We start from the raw sequence: 19,279 nt of genomic DNA, 5'->3' as shown, positions 1-19,279 counted from the left end.
TTTTTGAAAAAGATAAAAATGCCCAATTCAATAGTATGCACACCTGTAAAGCCCTGAATGTATAAGCAGATGCTGAATAAATGTGAGCCGGCCATGAGCTTCTGTTCCCTCTTTCTCCCACAAAAGAGCAGTTTCTTCGAGGATGGCAAATCAATCCTGTTTCACGGTCTTCCTCGCTGGCAAACAAGTAGGTTGTGCTCTAGTCGGGAAAGGCCTGTGGGTAAATCCTTACTATGACTGGGACCAGTTAGCAGACCAGATGTGCAACACTCAAAATCGTCCCCTCAAGCCTGATGAAAGGAACCCAAACACATTGCTTATTTCAGCATCCCTACATTTTATCATCTGAGGTCAGGAACGAGACAAGCAGCTGGAGGGAGAGAAAAGGAATTGATCCAGAAACTGTTCAATTATGAGGTTTTCAAATAGCAACAAAAACAACAGCAAGACATTTCCATCCTTGTTTAACATAAAGTGCCTGTTAGTACATGACTTAATGCTGTTCTTAAAATTAAATACCGTTCACTCCTCACTTGCTCATTGCTCTGACCTCTGTCAGCAACCCTCTGTGATTTTCAAACTTGGGGAATACGGAAAGGGGGGAATCTTTGACTTCTCTGTTCATAGACGATCGGAGCAGTGGCAACATGGGGCTCCCTGGTATGTCTTCTCTGGGGGACGTTTTGGTCTTACATTCCACCTAGGATTGACCTCTATGAATAGCAGATTCAGGGAGAGAACATTTCTTTAGGAAGATACTCTAAGAAAAGGAACACAAATAAAAAACCCACCTTCACCCCAGCCACTAATGTCAAGGAAGCAGACACTGCTAAGCGCTTGATCTGTATTATTTCATTTAATCCTCACACAGCACCCTTCTGAGATAGATTCCAGTATCCTCCCAATTTCACATTTGAGGAAATACAGGTTCAGAGAGGTTAAGCAACTTTCCTGAAGTCACACAGCTAGTAAACAACAAGACTAAGATACCAACATAAGTCTTGTCTTAATCCAAAACCTGTATTCTCAATCATTCACATTACTATAACTAGCTGCATAGGCCCTAGTGCTCACTGAACCCCTCTGCCACTCCCCGCACTGGTATAAGAAAGAAACAGTATGTATCTTTCTAGGAACACTCAAATGCCATCTCTTCTCTCTTTTTTTAAATTTAAATTTTAGGTAACATACAGTGCAATATTGGTTTCAGGAGGAGAATTCAATGATTACCATCTCTTCTCTTAAGCGTTCCCAGAATCCCTAGAATGCTTCTTCCTCTAGGCTTCTACAACCTCGAGTGTAACAAGTATTAGTATAGTATGATGTCTGGGCTCCTCACTAAAATAATAATCCAGAATAAGCGAACATTTCTCACGCACCCACACTATGGCAGGCCTGCATGAGCCAGCCCATCTCACAGTGCTCCTTCTCACACTAACCCTATTCTCACAGATGAATATGCAAATATGTTTTGATTTTTTTTAAGTTTATTTATTTATATTTTGAGAGAGAGAGAGAGAGAGAAGAAGAGAGGATCCCAAGCAGGCTCCATACTGTTAACACAGAGCCTGAAGCGAGACACAAGCTCATGAACCAGGAGATCATGACCTGAGTGGAAATCAAGAGTAAGATCCTTACCCGACTGAGCCACCCAGGGGCCCCACAAATATGTTCTAAACACGACTATGGGACAGAGGCTGAGGGGCCTTGGAGGAGAACCATAAATTGGTTAACATGGGAAGAATCCTTTGAATTCTGCAGTGCTCCTAATTACTGGTATATGCCTCAATCCTGACTGTCGATGGCTAATGCTACACTGGCATTAAATAAATTCATTTATTCATTCAACCAATATTTACTGAGCACCTCCCATGAGCAAGCCCTGTGACAGGCACTAGAAATGACTAGACACAATCTCACAGAGGCATTTTGCCATTCGCTCCTAATAGCTTGGGCAATTTGAAAGAGTCCCCACCGTCACAATGACCTGCCCTGGGGCAAAGCGCCAAGATTAGAACCAAGGTCTTCTGATCAAGAACTCATTTCACCAGCAAAGCAACCCAGAGAAGAGCAAGCTAACCTGGACCCGGAAGGGCAAATACTGATGGTGTGACTTCATGAAATGAGGGTGACATTTGTGATCAGAAGCTGAGGGTCCGTCTTAGTTTAGACACCCATCATAAGACTTGAAGTCATGATTTCCTTGAGTCTTATAATTTCCTCATTTTCAGAATGAGAGAGAACACACACTTTGTGGGGTAGCGGTCCAGACTCAACATGTCCAGGTGTGTAGACACTCCTACAGATGCCGGATACAGGTAATAACAAACTGGTAGGCTGGAATCCTGGTGCCGTGTGTGTTTAGACTATGCCCTCATCTGCCTTCCACCAGAAGTGCCTTCCTCGCTAAGCATTCCTGTTCTCCTGTACCCTTTAATAATGAAGTAATTCTCGTTAGGTATATTTTTGTACTTGCTAAGATGGCTTTTTGGTAACTACATGTGAAATTGCTTTATTCCCCATGATTATTTCCCCCTTCCATAAACTGGAAATTTACAGTTGAGGGCTGAGGGTATCTCTCTCACTTGGGGGGTGGCGTGCAAGACAGACTCTGAGAGGACAGGAGAGCTGAAAAGGCTAAGGGAGAGAGACTTATTCAGGCTGCAGTGATAGCTGGCAGAGGTGAGGAGGGCAGAGTCAGTGGCACTGGAAGGGACCGAATAAGCCAGAGTTTATAGGAACTCATGATCAATTACCTATGGGGACTATGAGAGTTAAGTAAGGCACGTGGATCTCTGCCTTGGGTGGCAGGGTGGAAGGCGGTGCCATGACCATCACTGGGACAGGAAAAGCAGAAAAGCCTTGGGCAGCGAAGGGAGGAATGAGTATGGTTTTGAATGAGCTGAGCTGGCCTGTCTGATTGAGTTGTCTGCCAGTTAATTAGCTACAGTAACACACACACACACACACACACACACACACACACACACACACACTCTGGGGGAAGACCCCACCAATCCACGCAAAAATGAACACTTGGGGGACAGGTACAAGCCATGGCAAAGGATGAGATGGAACACTGGGGAAGAGTAGCCTCCCTCAGGATTTTGCTCCTGTCTCTGTTAAATTTTGAACATAGCAGGAGCCCAATAAAAAGTGGCCTCAAATGATGCCATGTCATTGCCATGGCCTACCGTGGAGGCATTGAAAAGGTATCTTTTTCACTTATGCTGGCCAGACTCCGAAAAGTCTTGCCATTCCCCTCGTCCAAACGCTGGTAGGTGGCTGGAGCTCTGGTGTGCATTTTCTCAAGGGCTGGGAGTCCAAGAAGCACCAGGCACCCACACACTTCCGGACATGTAGAGTCCACCAGAATCACTTAGAGTTCTTTGGAGATGACAGAAAAATATTCTTTAAAGCACTGACCTGTTAGCAAGTGCTGTCACTCTTGATGAGGTGGAGTGTGCGCATCTGCCTCGCATGCACACTGCACACCTCCGCGAGGCTCCGCAGCAGCTCACCCCCTTGGAGCTCCCAACAGCCTCCAGGGGAACCATGTTAAAACAGCGCAATTAACTAGAACTGCTACAAACTCAATAGCTCACCTACCTAATGAAGCAATACGAGGGAAATTGGACCTATTTTAATAAGAATTTTAAAAGAGACAAGAAGGAAAGGTCAAATGCCATTTCTGGATCCCAGCTCTTTTCTTCTTCCCTCCCATTCCGCAGCATTTAATACCAAGGAGACCGCGCATACTGTACGAATCCTTAGAAAACCAAGGAGGTGGCCAATCGTGCTATTATGCCCAAGGGCAAGTTTTTTCTTTCCAACCCATCCCCCCAAGCTAAGTGCCTCCCCTGATCTATTTCTGAAGGTTTTATTATGCAAACCTGGAAGGATTTCAATTACAATAATTCTTGTCCTTCTCCAGCCCAGCTCACAGAAGCGGAACTAAATTACCAGCAATTCTAGGGCTTAAGGGTGGTTTTGCTTCTTACCTCCTCTCTAGAGTCAATTTAATCTAGAGATTCTCCTCCCGCAACCCCTTCCTTTGGGGAATGGGTTCCGCCTGGGGAACACAGCTGTTTTACGACACCCCACTAGTAAGCACGTCCTTCACCCCGCTAGTAAGCACATCCGCCACCCCACTAGCAAGCACATCCGGCCGCCTGATGGGCTCCTCCAGAATCCGCTTGCCCACCTCCTGCCCGCTCTCCTGGAGCAATTACACCGCAGACAGTAAAATCCACTCATCCTCACACTCTATCCCGCTCCAGCCAGGTGTGAGCCGCCTGGCTTCCCAGTGACCTCTCAGGAGGATGGGTGCGGGGGGGTGGGGGTGGGGGGGGGAGCGGAGAGGCAGAACCGGAGGCAGGTCTGGTAGAGGTGAGAACCCATACTTCTACCTCCTCCAGTCTGGGGTCTACGCTAAGTCTGAGTGTGTTATCTCACAGGACCCTCACAACCACCCCATGTGGTGGATCCAGCATTTCACAGTCGGGGCAACTAAGGTGCAGGGAGGGTAGGGAGATTGCGTGGTTGATAAGCGGGAGCTCCCTCTACCACGCCAGGCGCTGCTGCTGCCCTAAGAGTCCGGGGAAGGTGGTGAGAGGTGCCGAGTGAGGAGGCTGGACCAGGATGAACGTAAAGCAGCTAACTCTCACAGCTGACAAGTCCCTGGGGTCTGGCCATAAGGGAGGAGCCCAGGGCAGTCCTCCAGAGGCTCTGGGCTGACAAGCTGATGCCCAGCCTGTAGTGCTTAATGAGGAGTGGCTGGATTACCCAGAGCAGCTTGTCACAGGGTGGCCTCTCTTAGGTAAGGATGTTCTATCCAGAACATGTGTTAATCTTACGAATAAAACGATCAGTTACTTTACCAGAACAAATGGGCTTACTCAGGAACAGTAGAGAATTGCAATTCAAGCCATTCAAGCTATGGCAAAACTACAGGCAAGTCCGGAGAACAAAGGAGAAAAACGTTCCTTTAAGAGGGTAGAGGGGGTTCCCAGGGGCTGTTATAAACTGAAAGTCCACCAGAATAAAATGGGAGTTTGAAACGTAGTGGCTTTTCAGTGGCTGGGCTGTTGCTGGGCCGGGAGAAAATTGTTCTTCCTCCTGCTGGGGTAGTAACAACATACAGGCATCTTCCTGTGGGGAGAGCAAGATAGGTCTCTTCCTGTTGGGGTCCACAGTTGATGAGGACTGAGGGGCTGTGGGAGCCTCACTCCATTTTAAATCATGTTTTCTTTATTCGATTTCAGATATGGCTCTGAAGACCGTTGCTCTAAAGGGGGGCTTCTGCCATAATTTCAAAACCAATGAAACAGAGTAAAGCTTATGGTTGGCAACCGGTTTGCTTTGACTTCCAAACAAGACAGAGGTGACAGACCACTCACCAGGTTTATGACTGACCATCAACCTACTGAAGTCAACTGCCCGGACTTCACCTTGCTGGGTTCTAGGCAGAGCCCCAAATTCCATGTCTGTTCGTACTGATCAGTCCTTTGGAGAAGTGGTGGTCCATTCACGTGGTCAAGTTAACATGTACTGTGCACCCACCACATGCTGAGCACCAGGCTCAGCCCTGGCACCCAGAGCTGGTAAGGCTAATGGTTCTATAATCTTAGGGCTATGAAGGAAGGCAAAGTCATGGGACCAAGATGCCATGTAGCAGGAGGCTCGATTCTCATCCAGGGGCTCATCATATGCTCCCCTGAGAAAGTGACCTCAAAACCAAGGGCCTGGAGGATGACTAAAAGGTATGCAGGCGGACAGGCCAGAGAAAACTGCTGCAGATGGAGGGAAGGGGACAGCGGAAACCTGGGGGCAAGAATGAGCTGGGCCTGTCTGCAAATACTTACTCCTGGCGCTCCAGGCTGCAGTGTTCTGCTCACCAAACAGACCGGCCCACTTGGTCAGGAGGGCCAGCACAGGGAGAAGAACCCAGAGGACAGGACAGGACAAAGAAACCTTGCCCGATGTGCCCCTGTCCTGCTCTGCCTCCATTCTCACACCCCTGTCAGGGCTCGAGGGCCAGTCTGCCAAGAGCAGCAGCAGCTATCAGGGGCGGGAGGGGGCCCGGGCCTGCATTTTCTCCTTGGGACTCGCTTCCTCTCTCTGGGTGCTGGTGTATTCAGAATGCAGAGTCCATCCTCACTAGCCATTAGTCCAAACATGCCTTCCAGGAGCTGTCTTCTCAAGCCATTGCCCTCACTAATATAATGTTATCAAATTTCTAATGTGGGTACTCTAAAGCAAATGTAGTGTTACCAGCACGCCACTGGGCACGTTTTTCAGAAGGAAAACAGCTGCTCACTGAGTCTGTCACTTTTCCTCTTCTCAGTGCTATGCAAACAGAGCAAGAACCTGCTAAGGGCTCTTTTCCTGCCCCTTCTTCAAGCACGCTCGAGATGCAGCATCGGGTCTCGCCAGAACCCAGCAGGCCAGCCACGGCATGGTTCCAAGGACTTTCCTGGATCACAGGACAAAGCCCGGACAGCAAGCGTCTGTGCCTTAGAATCTTAAGCTACAGACACAGAGCTTCCAGTTCACTGGGCTGGTTTCCTCCTTTTATAGATTGGAAGGGAAAATGCAGTCCAGAGAAGTTAAGTAAAAGGTCTGAAGTCACACAGCCAGGGTGCTGTGGAACCACGAGTTGGTTCCTGTCTCAGCTGATTTCCTCACCTAAAAACAGATCTACTTTGTAGGCTGTGAGGCCTAAACATGGCAGCCCTCACATAGCAGTGCCAGAAACGAAGGAGGTATTCAGTGAATGGTGACAGACTGCCAAACTTTGTCTCTTAGATCGCCAAAACAACCCATTCCCTTTCCCGGGGCCTCATTTTGCTGAATTCCCTCCCACTGGGGGTTAACGTGTTCATGGCTGGTGTTTGGCCAGCAACGGAGAGGAGGTGAACCAAACTCCCTCCTTGTTCTCAGATCTCTGGTCCCGTTCCCTGCCCTGTCAGATCCACCCCCGCCAGACTTTGTTGTCTCTGGAGAGCTGATGTGATCAGAGAGGACACCGCTGCCGCTGGAAGTGACCACTGAAGGGAGTCATGTCACCTTCCCTTTAGCCACTTGGAGTTGGAAGAGACTAAGCCAAGTCCATTTGCGAAGGGACAGACAAGCTTTCATCTAGGAGGGTGAGGGGTGCAAAAGATCCTGTGGAAGCCACACAAGTCTCCCAATCACTGACCGAAAACTCCCCCAAACCACAGGACAGATGTTAACTTCTGACAAGACAACTAAACTGGCCCATCAGCTCAGGTGTTTCTCCTCTCTCGCACCCACACCAGCTCCTCGGCCGCCTCTCAGCCCCCTCCCCACACTTTAAAATAACCATCCAACCATGTAACTTCCCCGGTGCAAGTGTCTGTTCATCTCCGACCGAGCTGTCAATGCTCATAAATCCCTGGCCTTCCAGATTGCACTGCGGCTACTTCCTGGGGGGAGGGGTGCAGCAGGCCACTAGACAATAGCAGGGAGAGATTGGCCGAGCGGTAACTACTCTGGTTACAGCATCGCAATTCATGGCGGCATTTTGCTGGGAGTGTGCATCATCAGGGAGGAGAAACATAAAAAGGGGAACCTGGGCTGTAAATAGTTTATTTCGGCAATTCCTGATGTTGGCTGAATCATACTTTAATACAGAAATACACGGAAGCACCACTCCGGAGGTGACATGTGTTGCCACCTCATTACTCTTTTCAAAAGGGTCTTCCATCAGTGAGACACCTCGCTACAAATTATAGTGAAGAAAACAAAACCCTCGCGCACAGACTTATTAATAGGCCCGAAGGAAATGAAACCACTAGGATTTAAGGAAGCAGAGAACCGATGCAACAGAGGCCATCAGTGATCTGGGGTCTCCGGGTGGCCATTCCACGCAGAGAAAATAGGATGAAAAGGAAAAGGCCGCACTCTTCTGCCTAAGAGTCTGCCCCTAAACGGCACATCGCCCTCCTGTCCCCCATTCCCCTTGACGCACCCAAGGTAGGCGGGCTTCTCCAAGGAACCCTACCTTCGTGCTCCTTCTCAGTGGTTCCCACTTTCTTGATCTTCCTGGGAGATTTCATAAAGAGGGGAAAGATGGTTCGTAAGCCAAGAATATCAACAAACTTGTGGCAATTGTCCGTGCCCTCGGGTCCGATCATGGCATGGTCCAGCACCTTCAGGGCACTGCTCCGGGAGATCTTCTTTTCTCTGGGAACAAAAGAGGTTTCACGTAAGGCATTTCATGGGGATGCTCTGGTCTCAGGAAAAAAAAGCGGCGGGGGGGGGGGGGGGGGGGGGGGGGGGAGAGATATACTGCACTACTGATTATAAAGGAGGGAAAAAGAAAGAAAAAACCTCGATGTCCACTAGTAAGAAAATTACTGCATAATGGTAGATCTACACAGACTATTACACACTTGTTCACAATTAGAAAAGTCTATAATAGAATGAACGAGTTCTTATGGTCAGAGTGATAAGCACAAAAGGTAATATTCAAAATTCTATATGAGGCATTACCCCAATTATGTGAAAAATATGCATTAAAAAAGACTAGAAAGAAATAGATCAAAATGCTAACAGAGGTTATTTCAGGGAGGTGGGCTTAGAAATCACATTATTCCTTTTTCTTTTTTTAACACCTTTATCAAAATATACTTCACATACCATACAATTCACCCATTTAAAATGCACAATTCAGTGAACTTTAGTATATTCACAGATACGTGCAACTATCACTGCAGTCAATTAAAGAACATTTTTATTATCCCGACAAGAAATCCCCCACTCTTTAGCTGTCACCTCCTCCCCTCCCCATCCCGCCCTGGCAACCACTGACCTACATTCTGTCTCTAGGGCTTTGCCCATGCTGGGCATTTCAAGAGTAAGTGGTATCATACAATATGTGGTCTTTTGAAACTGGCTTCCTTCCCTCAGCAGAATGTTTTCAAGATTCTTCCATGCTCTAGCAGGTGCCAGCATTTCATTCTTTTCTGTGGCTGAACAGTCCATTGTATGGATGGCCACAATCTATCTGTCCATCCACTGATGAACAGTGATGGGTTTATACCTTTTGGCTATTATGAATAGTGCTGCTCAAATATTCGTGTGCAAGTTTTTGACTGGACACAGGTTTCATGACTTTTGGGTGCCTGTAAACCTAGCAGTGGAGTTGCTGGGGTATCTGCTGACTCTATGCTTAACCTTCTGAGGAACCATCAGACATTTTACCAAACTGGGGGCACCATTTGACACCCCTCAGCCGTGTGTAAGTGTTCTGACTTCACACCCTTCCCAACACTTGTCAGCTGGCGCGCTGGTGCCAGCCACCTTATTGGGTGAGAAATGGTGGTTTGGATTTGCATTTCCCTGAGATCTAATGCTGTCAAGCATCTTTTCATGTGCTTATTGGGCATCTGTGTATCTTCTTCAGAGAAATGTCTATTCAGATCCTTTGACCATTTTTAAATTAGCGTAATTATCTTTATTATTTCATTGTAAGAGCTTTTTATCCTGCAGACACAAGTCCCTTAACAGGTACGTGATTTGTAAATATCTTCTCCCATTCTCAGGGTTGCCTTTTCAGCTTTCTTAATGGCGTCCTCTGAAGCACACACGTTTTGGATTTTGAGGATGTCGAACTTACTGGTTTGGTTGCTGTTGTTGCCTGCCCTGTTGGGTGTCCCAGCGAATCCACTGTCATGAAGAGTTACACCTATGTTGGAGTTTATAGTTTAACTTCTGATATTTAGTTCTTTGACTCATTTTCAGTTACTTTTTGTAGGCAGTGGGAAGTAATGATACAACTTCACTTGCATGTGGATATCCAATCGTCCTGGCACCATTTGTTGAAGACTATTCTTTCCCTGGTTCATGTTCTTGGCATTCTTGTTGCAAATCAGCTGACCACAGACACATTTTTATTTCTGGATTCTCAATTATATTCTGTTAATTTATGCCAGTAACACACTGTCTTGATTACCAATGCTTTGCAGTAAGTTTTAAAATTGGGAATCCTACAGTGTTCTTCTTTCAAGCCTGTTGGACTATTCTAAGTCCCTTAAAATCAATTCCATATGAATTTTAGGATCGGCTTATCAATTTCTACAATGAAGTCACCTGGCATTTCGATAGGGATCGTGCTGGATCCACAGATCTTTTGGGGGAGTCCTGCCGTCCTCCATTTCTTAGCTCCTCTTTAATACCTTTCAACAATGTTTTCTAGTTTTCAGGGTATAAATTTTGCACTTCTTTTGTTAAATGTATTCCTAGCTATCATACTCTTGATGCTAGTGTAAATGGAAGTATTTTCAAAATTTCATTTTTGGATTATTCATTGCAAGTGTACAGAAATATGACTGATTTTTGTAACCTAATCTTTATAGTATCCTGCAGCCTTGCTGAACTCACTTACTAGCTCTAACAATGTTCTGATGGCTTCTTTAGGATTGTTGACAGACAAGATAGCATCATTTGCAAACAGTTTCACTTCCTCCTTTCCACTCTGGATGCCTTTTATTTCCTTCCCTTGCTGAACCGCCTCGGCTGGAGCCTCCAGTCCAGTGCTGAGTGTACGTGGTGAAGTGGCGTCTGGTTGCTGATCTGAGGGGTCAGCTGCTCGTCTTCTACCACTAAGTGTGATGTTGGCTGTGGGTTTTTGTAGCTGCTCCATATCAAAATGGGAGAAACTCCTTTCTATTCCTAGTTTAGGTATTTTTATCATGAAAGATGTTGGGTTTTGCCAAATGCTTTTTGCATCTTATTATTTCTGTTTCTATTTTTCATGTGTCTTTCAGTTTTCCATAATGAACGTACATTACTTTGAGAATTACAAACATTAAATTATTTTCAAGGAAAAATACAAGTGATTTTCCCCCTCAAGTCCCAAAGGTCATAAAATAATTATGCCACTATCTACTGCTCTTGCAAAAAAGTGCTCTAAGATGTATAATTTTCTATAACCTTACAGTGTTTTCTTTAACACTCTATGAGTTAGAGAGCAACAAGTCATTTCATATCTTGGTAAATCAACCAACCAATCCAATATTCAGTATTTACTGAGCACTTACTTAATAATGTGGTAGACACAAGAGAAAAACAAAAATTAAGACATGGCTTCTGCTTTCAAAAACATGTAAGTCTATTTAGGGAGACTCAACTAATATGAAATAATCAGGCAAAAGTATATGTCAACAAATAACTTTTCTCCCCATTCAATCTACAAACATTTCCTGGATACCCATGGAGCTTACACTCTTACCACAGGAGACATATGGAAAATCGAGGTACTTGATAGTGTTAAGTGTCATGGAAATACTGCAATGTAAAAGAATGAATGAACGGAGAGGATATTTTGAGTTAGGTTACTAAAGAAAGCCTCTTTAGGGGTAATATTTATATTGAGATCTGAGTGTTGAGATGAATTGGTCTTGTACATTTTAGGGGCAAAACATGAAAGGCAGAAGGAACAGCAAGTGCAAAGGCCGGCATGGCCAAAGAACAGACAGAAGGCTGGCATTTTTGAAGCATAAAGGGACAACATGGGCTGTATCAAAGGCCAGGCTACCTCGTCTTATATGATACAGTGAGGCCTCCATATAAAGAACTGGTTCTAGAAGTTAAGAAGATAGAATTCACCATGTTTGTTCTGAGACTATTATGTGTGAGCTACTTTGGAGGGAGACAGAGATTATGTATATTTGGGGGTGTACAGGAAAAGACAGATATGTAAATATTTGAAAGCAGGTGAGAGAGCAAGAGGGCTGACTGTGGGTTACTCCTAGTAAAGGCTGGAGAAGAAAGTCCATCAGCTTGAGGGGAAAACAAGGGTAAAAATTTTTAAAAATTTGTTATTTTTAAGAATATGGATAATTCAGTCATATTTTTAGGGTGTCAAGAAGCCAATGGTGATGAGGATACTAAAGATATAAAAGGGGAGAATGGACAGATGGAGTAAGGTGATTGTCAGGTGAGAGGAGGCAAGGCCTGACCAAAAAGGTGGTATTAACATAACCAAGCCCTTCACCTAGTTTCTCGACTAAAAGCCAAAGAAAAGGAATTGGAAATAACCTCCCTTTGATAGTCTTTTGCAAAGGACATACTATTAAGACATTGCACTATTGATGTGCTAATGATGACAGAGCATGCTTGTCCTAGGTCAGACCAGCCAGCCCAAACTGGGGCCCAATGAGTTAAGAGAAGGGAAGTAGGTAAAAAGCTTGTTGACAGAGCCCCTTGGTGCTGGCCGGTCCGTTCCGTTTCTAGCACTGAATGTACCACATCCAGGGAAACCTCTCAGTCCCAAGCAAATCAATATGGCCGGACATCTTACTTGGTGCTAACTCAAAAGACCAAGGGTGTACTGTGACTATTCCTACCTTCATTCCCCTGGCCACAGAGTTAATAAAAACAACCCGCAAGTACTCACAAATGACATTCAGCACCACTACTGACTTCAAAGGAAGAAATGGCAGACATGAGCTGCTAGGAATTACATGCTTCTTGTCTTTAAGCAATGTAGGGACAGTTAAATAAAAATAATTTCAAAAGCCCAAAGCGATAGAAATTAAGTCCAAGGAGGTACAAGGTGGAGATAATAATTTTTATCCGGGAGAAGTCAGGGAAGGTGTCAAATGGATCGGGTCTGAAGGAGGAGCATTAGTGGGTGGGGAGGGCGTGCAGCACGCACCAAGGTACTGCAGGCAGCAAGGGCTCACCACTTAGGGGACCAGAGGTAGCCGTGCACGACCTGGGTTGGAAGATGACTAAGGAGAGGCAGGCAGAGGTCGTGACAGGCCCTACATGTGCTGCCAGGCCCCTGGGCTCCATGCCATAGATGCTGAGAAGCCATGAAATGTCGAAAAAAAGGAAGACACTGGATGGATACACTGGAGCAAGCTTACTCCGGCAGCAGTGTGATGAAGGGACCGGAGCGACAGAGCTTGGGGGCACGGAGGTCAGTTAGGAGCCCCTGACAAGCATGTAAGTGAAAAATGATGAAGAGCTCTGAGTACCATGCTGGTATAAAAAAGGCACATTTGTGATACATGAAATCTTAAGCAGGGTAAACGGGGCTCTGCATTCAGCAGGAAAGGGGTTTTTTGCCCAAAGCTAAGTGTAGCGGGAAACTAGACAAATAATGCATTTGTTTTCACTGCAGCTGGACTTAAGCATCCTACTTTACAAACCTGAATTTGCAAAGGTCATGACTAGGGCAGATACTGATGGGAGCAGAAATTAGGAAACTGAGACATAACATCCTCATTGTTCAGTCACTCAGGAAAAGGGCCTCTCGCAATGAATGATGGTCATGTCCAGGGCACCTTCAGTTACCACGCCGCATACATTTAAACCATTTCACAAATAACACAGAATCGGTGGAAATACTAAAGATAAAAAGACTCTGATTGAGGCAAGGCCTGCTCTCTCTTTTTTCCTGCCTAAGCAAATTCAACAAACAAAAGATTTAAAAAGTAAAAGCCTTCTTCACAGAGGCAGTGTGAGACACGTTTAAAGGGGGCAGTAATTGCATATTGATCACCATTTAGGCAAGCTGCATTGAGGTGAACTTTGGAATATTCATTGGGCTTAAGTTCAGGCTTTTAGCAATCAATAGCTGTTTGGCCTGACTTTCTTGGGTTGACTTTATTTGAAATATTTATTCTACTGGAGGACAAGTAGTTTATCTTAGTCTTGTCTGGGTTCATCGGGTTGTCGATCACGCCAGGACCAAAGTGAAGGCTAGCCTCTACAAAAGTGGGTGGTTGTGGGAAATGACAGTCATCTATGCTCCTCATTCTGCTGAAGTGGACCTTCTGGTGAGGAGAAAGGGATGGGGAGAGGGCAGTTCCCACTGTTGTTTTAATTAGCTTGTTCTTTATTAAAGAAGAACGCTTTTGCAATGAACATTCATTCTGAGTATACTTTTTTTCCCCTGTACATTTGTTCTTTCATCAAATATTTATGGGGTGCCTAACACGTGCCAGACAGAAGCTGAGGACACAGAGGCAGGCGCGGCTCATGCCTGTGAGGGGCTCAGTTCACAGGTGAGACAGATAGGCAGACAACCGGTATCCCGAGAAAAGCCAAGCACCACAGTGGAGGTTTTATCCTACAAGGTAGCACACAAATGCGGAGGGAGGGCTGACTGTGTCTCAGTCAGGGGGGCTTCACAAAGGAGATGACGCCGAACCGAGCCTCGCTGGATGGCTTTCCCAGACAGGCAGGCAGGGAGAGGGGATTTCAAGCAGAAGGAAACAACAGCACGCACGCAGACACAAGTAGGCACAGAACGTTCAGGGAAGTGGTGCGTTGTACGGCTGCAATACCGAGAACAAGAGGGCCAGAAGCAGAACGTGAAGCCTGCTGACTGTGTGTACTGGAAAGATCACACTTGCCACACTGGACCCAACAGTATTTGGTGGCGGCGGGGTGCAGAAGAACAGGGGGATATGCACCATAGGCAGAGATGGGTAAAAAGGGCAAAGGAATAACGGACTAGAAGGGAAAAGGACTGAACTCAGACTGAACCTGAGGTGCCTATGAAACGTGGCAGTGATGTCCAGCTCAAACCTATGGGGCTGAAGTCCAGGAATGATGTGAAAAATGGGGGAAATTTGGAAGATTAAATCTATGGGCAGTGTCTAAACCAATGGTGTGAATAAGGCTACCCTGAAAGGATGCAGATAAAAGGGACAAAACCCTGGAGGAAAGTTACTTGAAGGGCGAGTAAAAGAGGTAAAGTCCACTCCTGCCCTAGCCAAAAGAGACTGATGAATGAAAAAAGAAAAAGAAGTGACAGGCAGTCTTTGAAAGATACTGTGAACCACAAACTAATCCCGCAAGAAACTTGGAAAACGTCATATGAAATCACTATTATTTGCTAAAATGTACATGATAAAGTTGACTTCCTTCTAGCTCCCAAAATAGAAGGTGACTTTCCAAGGTCCAGGAGTTCTAGGAATTAGACCATGAGGTCAGTGAAACTAAATTCAGAGTTGCCCTCACACCATCATGCCAAAGAACACCGGCGCTCTGGGGGACGCTGAGCCATTCCCCCACTGAAATAGAACAGTGGTCTTCTATGCTCTAGACACAGTTTTTACAATTTTCCATTTCAATTCCCATCCATTTTTCATAAACTGCTGGTACCAACCACTGCTTGACTGCCTGTGCCAGAAAATAAAACAAATATGTGGAAAACAGAGGGTCAGATTTTGGCTTGTAACACTACAGTGGGCCAGTTATGCAGAGAAACCTCTCACAGCAGGGCTGAGCTGACAGTACAGTAAGATGAACAATCACTGACCAAAGCCTAGGGCTCTAAAGAGCACAGGCTGGCAAACTTTATAGAAGGGGCCAGTCAGAAAATACTCTAGGTTTCATGGGCCATTATGGTTTCCGTAGAATCTTCTTCTGTGTGTTTGTGTGTGTTTTAAGATATATACAACCTTTAAAGATACAAAAACCACTCTTAGGGGTGCCTGGGTGGCTCAGGTGGTTGAGCATCCGGCTTCAGCTCAGGTCATGATTTCACAGTTCATGGGTTCAAGCCCCGCATCAGGCTCTGTGCTGACAGCTAGCTCAGAGGCTGGAGCCTGCTTCAGATTCTGTATCTTCCTCTCTCTCTGACCCTCTCCTGCTTGCACTGTCTCTCTCTGTCTCTCAAAAATAAATAAAAAACATTATTAAGAAAAAAAAAACACTCTTAGCTTACTGGTCCTAGGAAAACAGGGCTCGGACAGATTTGTTCCACAGGCCTTAGTGGCCAACTCCTAATAAAGTGGATCAACAAAGCTCAAATCTGGTTCTTCAAGAAGGCCAATAAAATTGACAAAAATTTGGCAAGAGTGATCAAAAAATGAGACAAGGCATGCACATAAAAATCAATAACGAGAATGGACAGAAGGGAAAAACACTACGTACAGAGCAGATATTAAGACAACAGAACAGAAGGAATAATTGCACGCCAGAAACTTGGAAAACTGGTGAAATGGACAAACTCCCAGAAAAATTTGAATTCCCCCAAATGACTCAACAAAATAAGAAAGAAAACCCGAATGGGTCTATAACCATTCAGAAAATGTAACCAGTAGTTTAAATCTTCTCTCAAAGAAAATTTAAACTCCAGAAGCAGTCTTTATCAAGTTCTACCAAACATTCAAGAAGGAAATAATTCCAGTATTAAACTCCTACAGAAAACAGGAAAATAGGACTATTATTCAACTCATTTAATAAAGCTAAAACAAACAAAAAACAACCTCTGATACAAAAAAAAAAAAAAGGGATGGGCTTCTACAGGAATGCAAAGTTAGTTCAACATCAGAAAAATCCATTCATTTTCCTCTATTACCATTAAAAAACCCACCTCAATAAATGCAGAAAAAGCATTTCATAAAACTGATTTATCAATTATGTAACATCTGTGACATCAGAAAGGAAAGACATTTCCTTAATCTGATAAATGCTATCTCCAAAAAACTCGAAACAAACATTATATTCCATAAAATATATTCCTTTTAACAACAGGAGTAAAACAAGTTTGCCCTTGATCATTACTCCTTCCTATTCAACACTGCATTAGAAGTCATCGCTAGTAATTTTTTCTTAAATGTTTATTTACTTTTGAGACAGAGAGAGAGAGAGAGAGACAGGCAGACAGACAGACAGACAGACATGGGGCTTAAATTCACGAACTGTGAGATCATGTCCTAAGCCAAAATCAAGAGTTGGATACTTAACCCACTGAGTCACTCAGGCGCCCCATAGCTATTAAAATTTACACACACACACACACACACACATAATTAAAATGAAATGTGATAGAAAATAATCTCGTTCCCATCTATTAACTCTCTATTCCCTAAAAGAAGCAAAAGCCAGAGGTTTGCTACTAAAAGGCTAACAACTAGCTCCCCAGGAAAACAGTGATTTGTTGTATTTTCCTACTTACATGGTGTAAATACTCCCACCATAGCTGATTTCAAGTTACCAATGTGATACCACCAACCATGGTGTTGGAAAGAGAGACGTATAGTCAGCTTTCGTGAGCCTAGAGTCAGTTCAAACATTTCACTGCTTATACATCCTTTCACCCACTATAGACCTCAAGCTTGGCCATGTGACTTTTTATGGCCAATAAAATGTAAGTGTAAGTAACATATGTGTCTTTAGAGAAGTATTAAGATTTATTGTATTATTCAGTCTTTTCTCTCTGCCACAAGAAAGTCACGTCCCACTGAACGCTGTTCCTTTAGCATGAATCCCAAAATAAAGACGTGGAGCAGAGCTTCAGATGGCCAGGGATAGATGTGTCTGGAGTGAAAAATAAACATCTGTCACTGAGAGTCCTTGAGGTTTCAGAGTTGTTACCGCAACAAAACCAGACTGATACGTGTCATAGCAAAGTTGCTTAATGTAAGATCAATACATAGAAGTTATTTGTATTACTGTCCACTAGCAAGAAATAGTATGAAAATGTACATTAGAAACTATTTTAAAAAATATATAATATAATATGCTCTTGGACTTCCACTTTGGGCCAAGATGGAGTAAATGGAGTAAATTTATAACCCCTCTCACGCCCAAAATAAACAAAGGACAAAACATATAAAACCATGGTTTTTGGACACTTGACATCAGGTAGCACCAAGACAGTGATGCCTGAGAGAGGGAAACACACGCCATGAGCCCAACAAACCGCTTGGAGAGTTTCCAGGCCTCCGAGCAGGGAGGAGACACAGTGCAGATGAGGGGACACCAATGAAGGGGACTTCACAGGGCAGGTACCAGACCCATAGGGCAGCCATAGGGCACGGGGCAGAGCTGCACAGGGGTGTGCAGAGGACCCTCTCTGACAGAGTGAGTCCTCAGGCGAGTACCTACCAGAATATGTATGCAAGGAAACTAACCAAGGCTGCAGGAACGAACCACTTGATAGAAGAAGGGGACTCAATGCCCAGGACTCACCGAGGGCCAGGAATAGTTTGTGTTTCCGCCAGCTGGAGTGGAAAACCTTTCTGAATTCACAGGGTATCAGGTGGAGCATTAAGGGGGACACTGTTTCGGTCCTTCAGTCCTGAGGCAAAGTCAGCCATAGACTAAAGGCTCATCTGGTCCCACCTAACAGAGTTTAAAAGCAGGCCTCCAGAAGAGCAAACTACTCCCAAATTACTCTTTCCTACAACAAAGCTCGAGAATATTTACAAGGAGATGGACACACACAGACAGCATCCAACAAGGTAAAAGTCACAATATTTTAATTTTAGAAAACAATTAACAGGCATTTAAAGAGGCAGAAAAACATTAACCATAAAGAAGAGAAAAATAATAAAAACAACAGTGTGGACAGAATCAGAAGACAAGGACATTAAAAGTTATTATAACTACTCTTGATATAGCCAAGAAGGTAGAAAAAAGCTTCAGTGTGCTAACTAGAAACAGGGAAGATAACTAGAGAAGAAAAATACAATGTCTGGTGAAAAATACACCGAATGAGGATAAGTGCAGAAGAAAAGAGTGAGCCTGAATACATAACAATAGAAACTATCTAAAATAAAACACAGAAAGAAAAAACAGACTGAAAAATATTAATAGATTACCAGGGAATTGTGGCTAGACAACTTTAAACAGCCTGATATACATGTAACTGGCATTCTGGAAAGGAGGACTGGGGCAGAAAAAAATATCCGGAAATACAATGACTGAAAGATTTCCACATTTGATGAAAACTGTAAATCCACAGGTCCAAGAAGCTCAATGAACCCCAAACACAAGAGACATGACGAAAACTATGTCAAGGTACATCATAAACAAACTATTCCAAATCAGGGAGAGAAGATCCTAAAGACATCCAGAAAAAAAGGGGACATGTTACATACAGAAGACCTAATACAAGCGATCCAGAAAGTGTGAAGCAACATTATTAAGAGAATTTAAGGAACCATTGCCCCCTCCCCACCCCCAGTAACAAAGAACAAAGAATGCTATACCTGGTGAAAATATCATTTAAAGGTGAAGGCAAATATTTTTTCAGACATACCCAAGTTGACAAAAGTTGAACCCAACAGACCAGCAGTATAAGAGATGTTGAAGGAAATCATTTGGGAAGAATGATGTTGATAGAAATCTGGATCTACAGAAGAATGAAGAGCACTGGTAATGGCTAAGGTGTTCATAAATCTCTTTAAAACATGATTGAATATTTATGGGGCACCTGGGTCATTCAATGGGTTAAGCGTCCAACTCTTGATTTTGGTTCAGGTCATGATCTCTTGGTTTGTGA

At 44.4% G+C, this 19,279-nt stretch overlaps 1 protein-coding gene across 1 annotated transcript in view; it reads right to left on the bottom strand.

The window, feature by feature from the left end:
* CTNNBL1 (catenin beta like 1) overlaps positions 1-19,279 on the bottom strand; it is a 157,384-nt gene that overhangs the window by 49,583 nt on the left and 88,522 nt on the right. The window contains exon 11 of the mRNA XM_029917945.1: positions 8,027-8,208. Coding sequence (XP_029773805.1) covers positions 8,027-8,208 — 182 coding nt within the window. The remainder of the gene's footprint in view (positions 1-8,026; positions 8,209-19,279) is intronic.

The sequence above is a fragment of the Suricata suricatta genome, chromosome 12, assembly GCF_006229205.1.
Source record: "Suricata suricatta isolate VVHF042 chromosome 12, meerkat_22Aug2017_6uvM2_HiC, whole genome shotgun sequence".
NCBI classification, from domain to species: Eukaryota; Metazoa; Chordata; class Mammalia; order Carnivora; family Herpestidae; genus Suricata; species Suricata suricatta.
The sequence above is the reverse complement of the archived record's forward strand: the minus strand, read 5'-3'. Positions and strand labels throughout refer to the sequence as shown.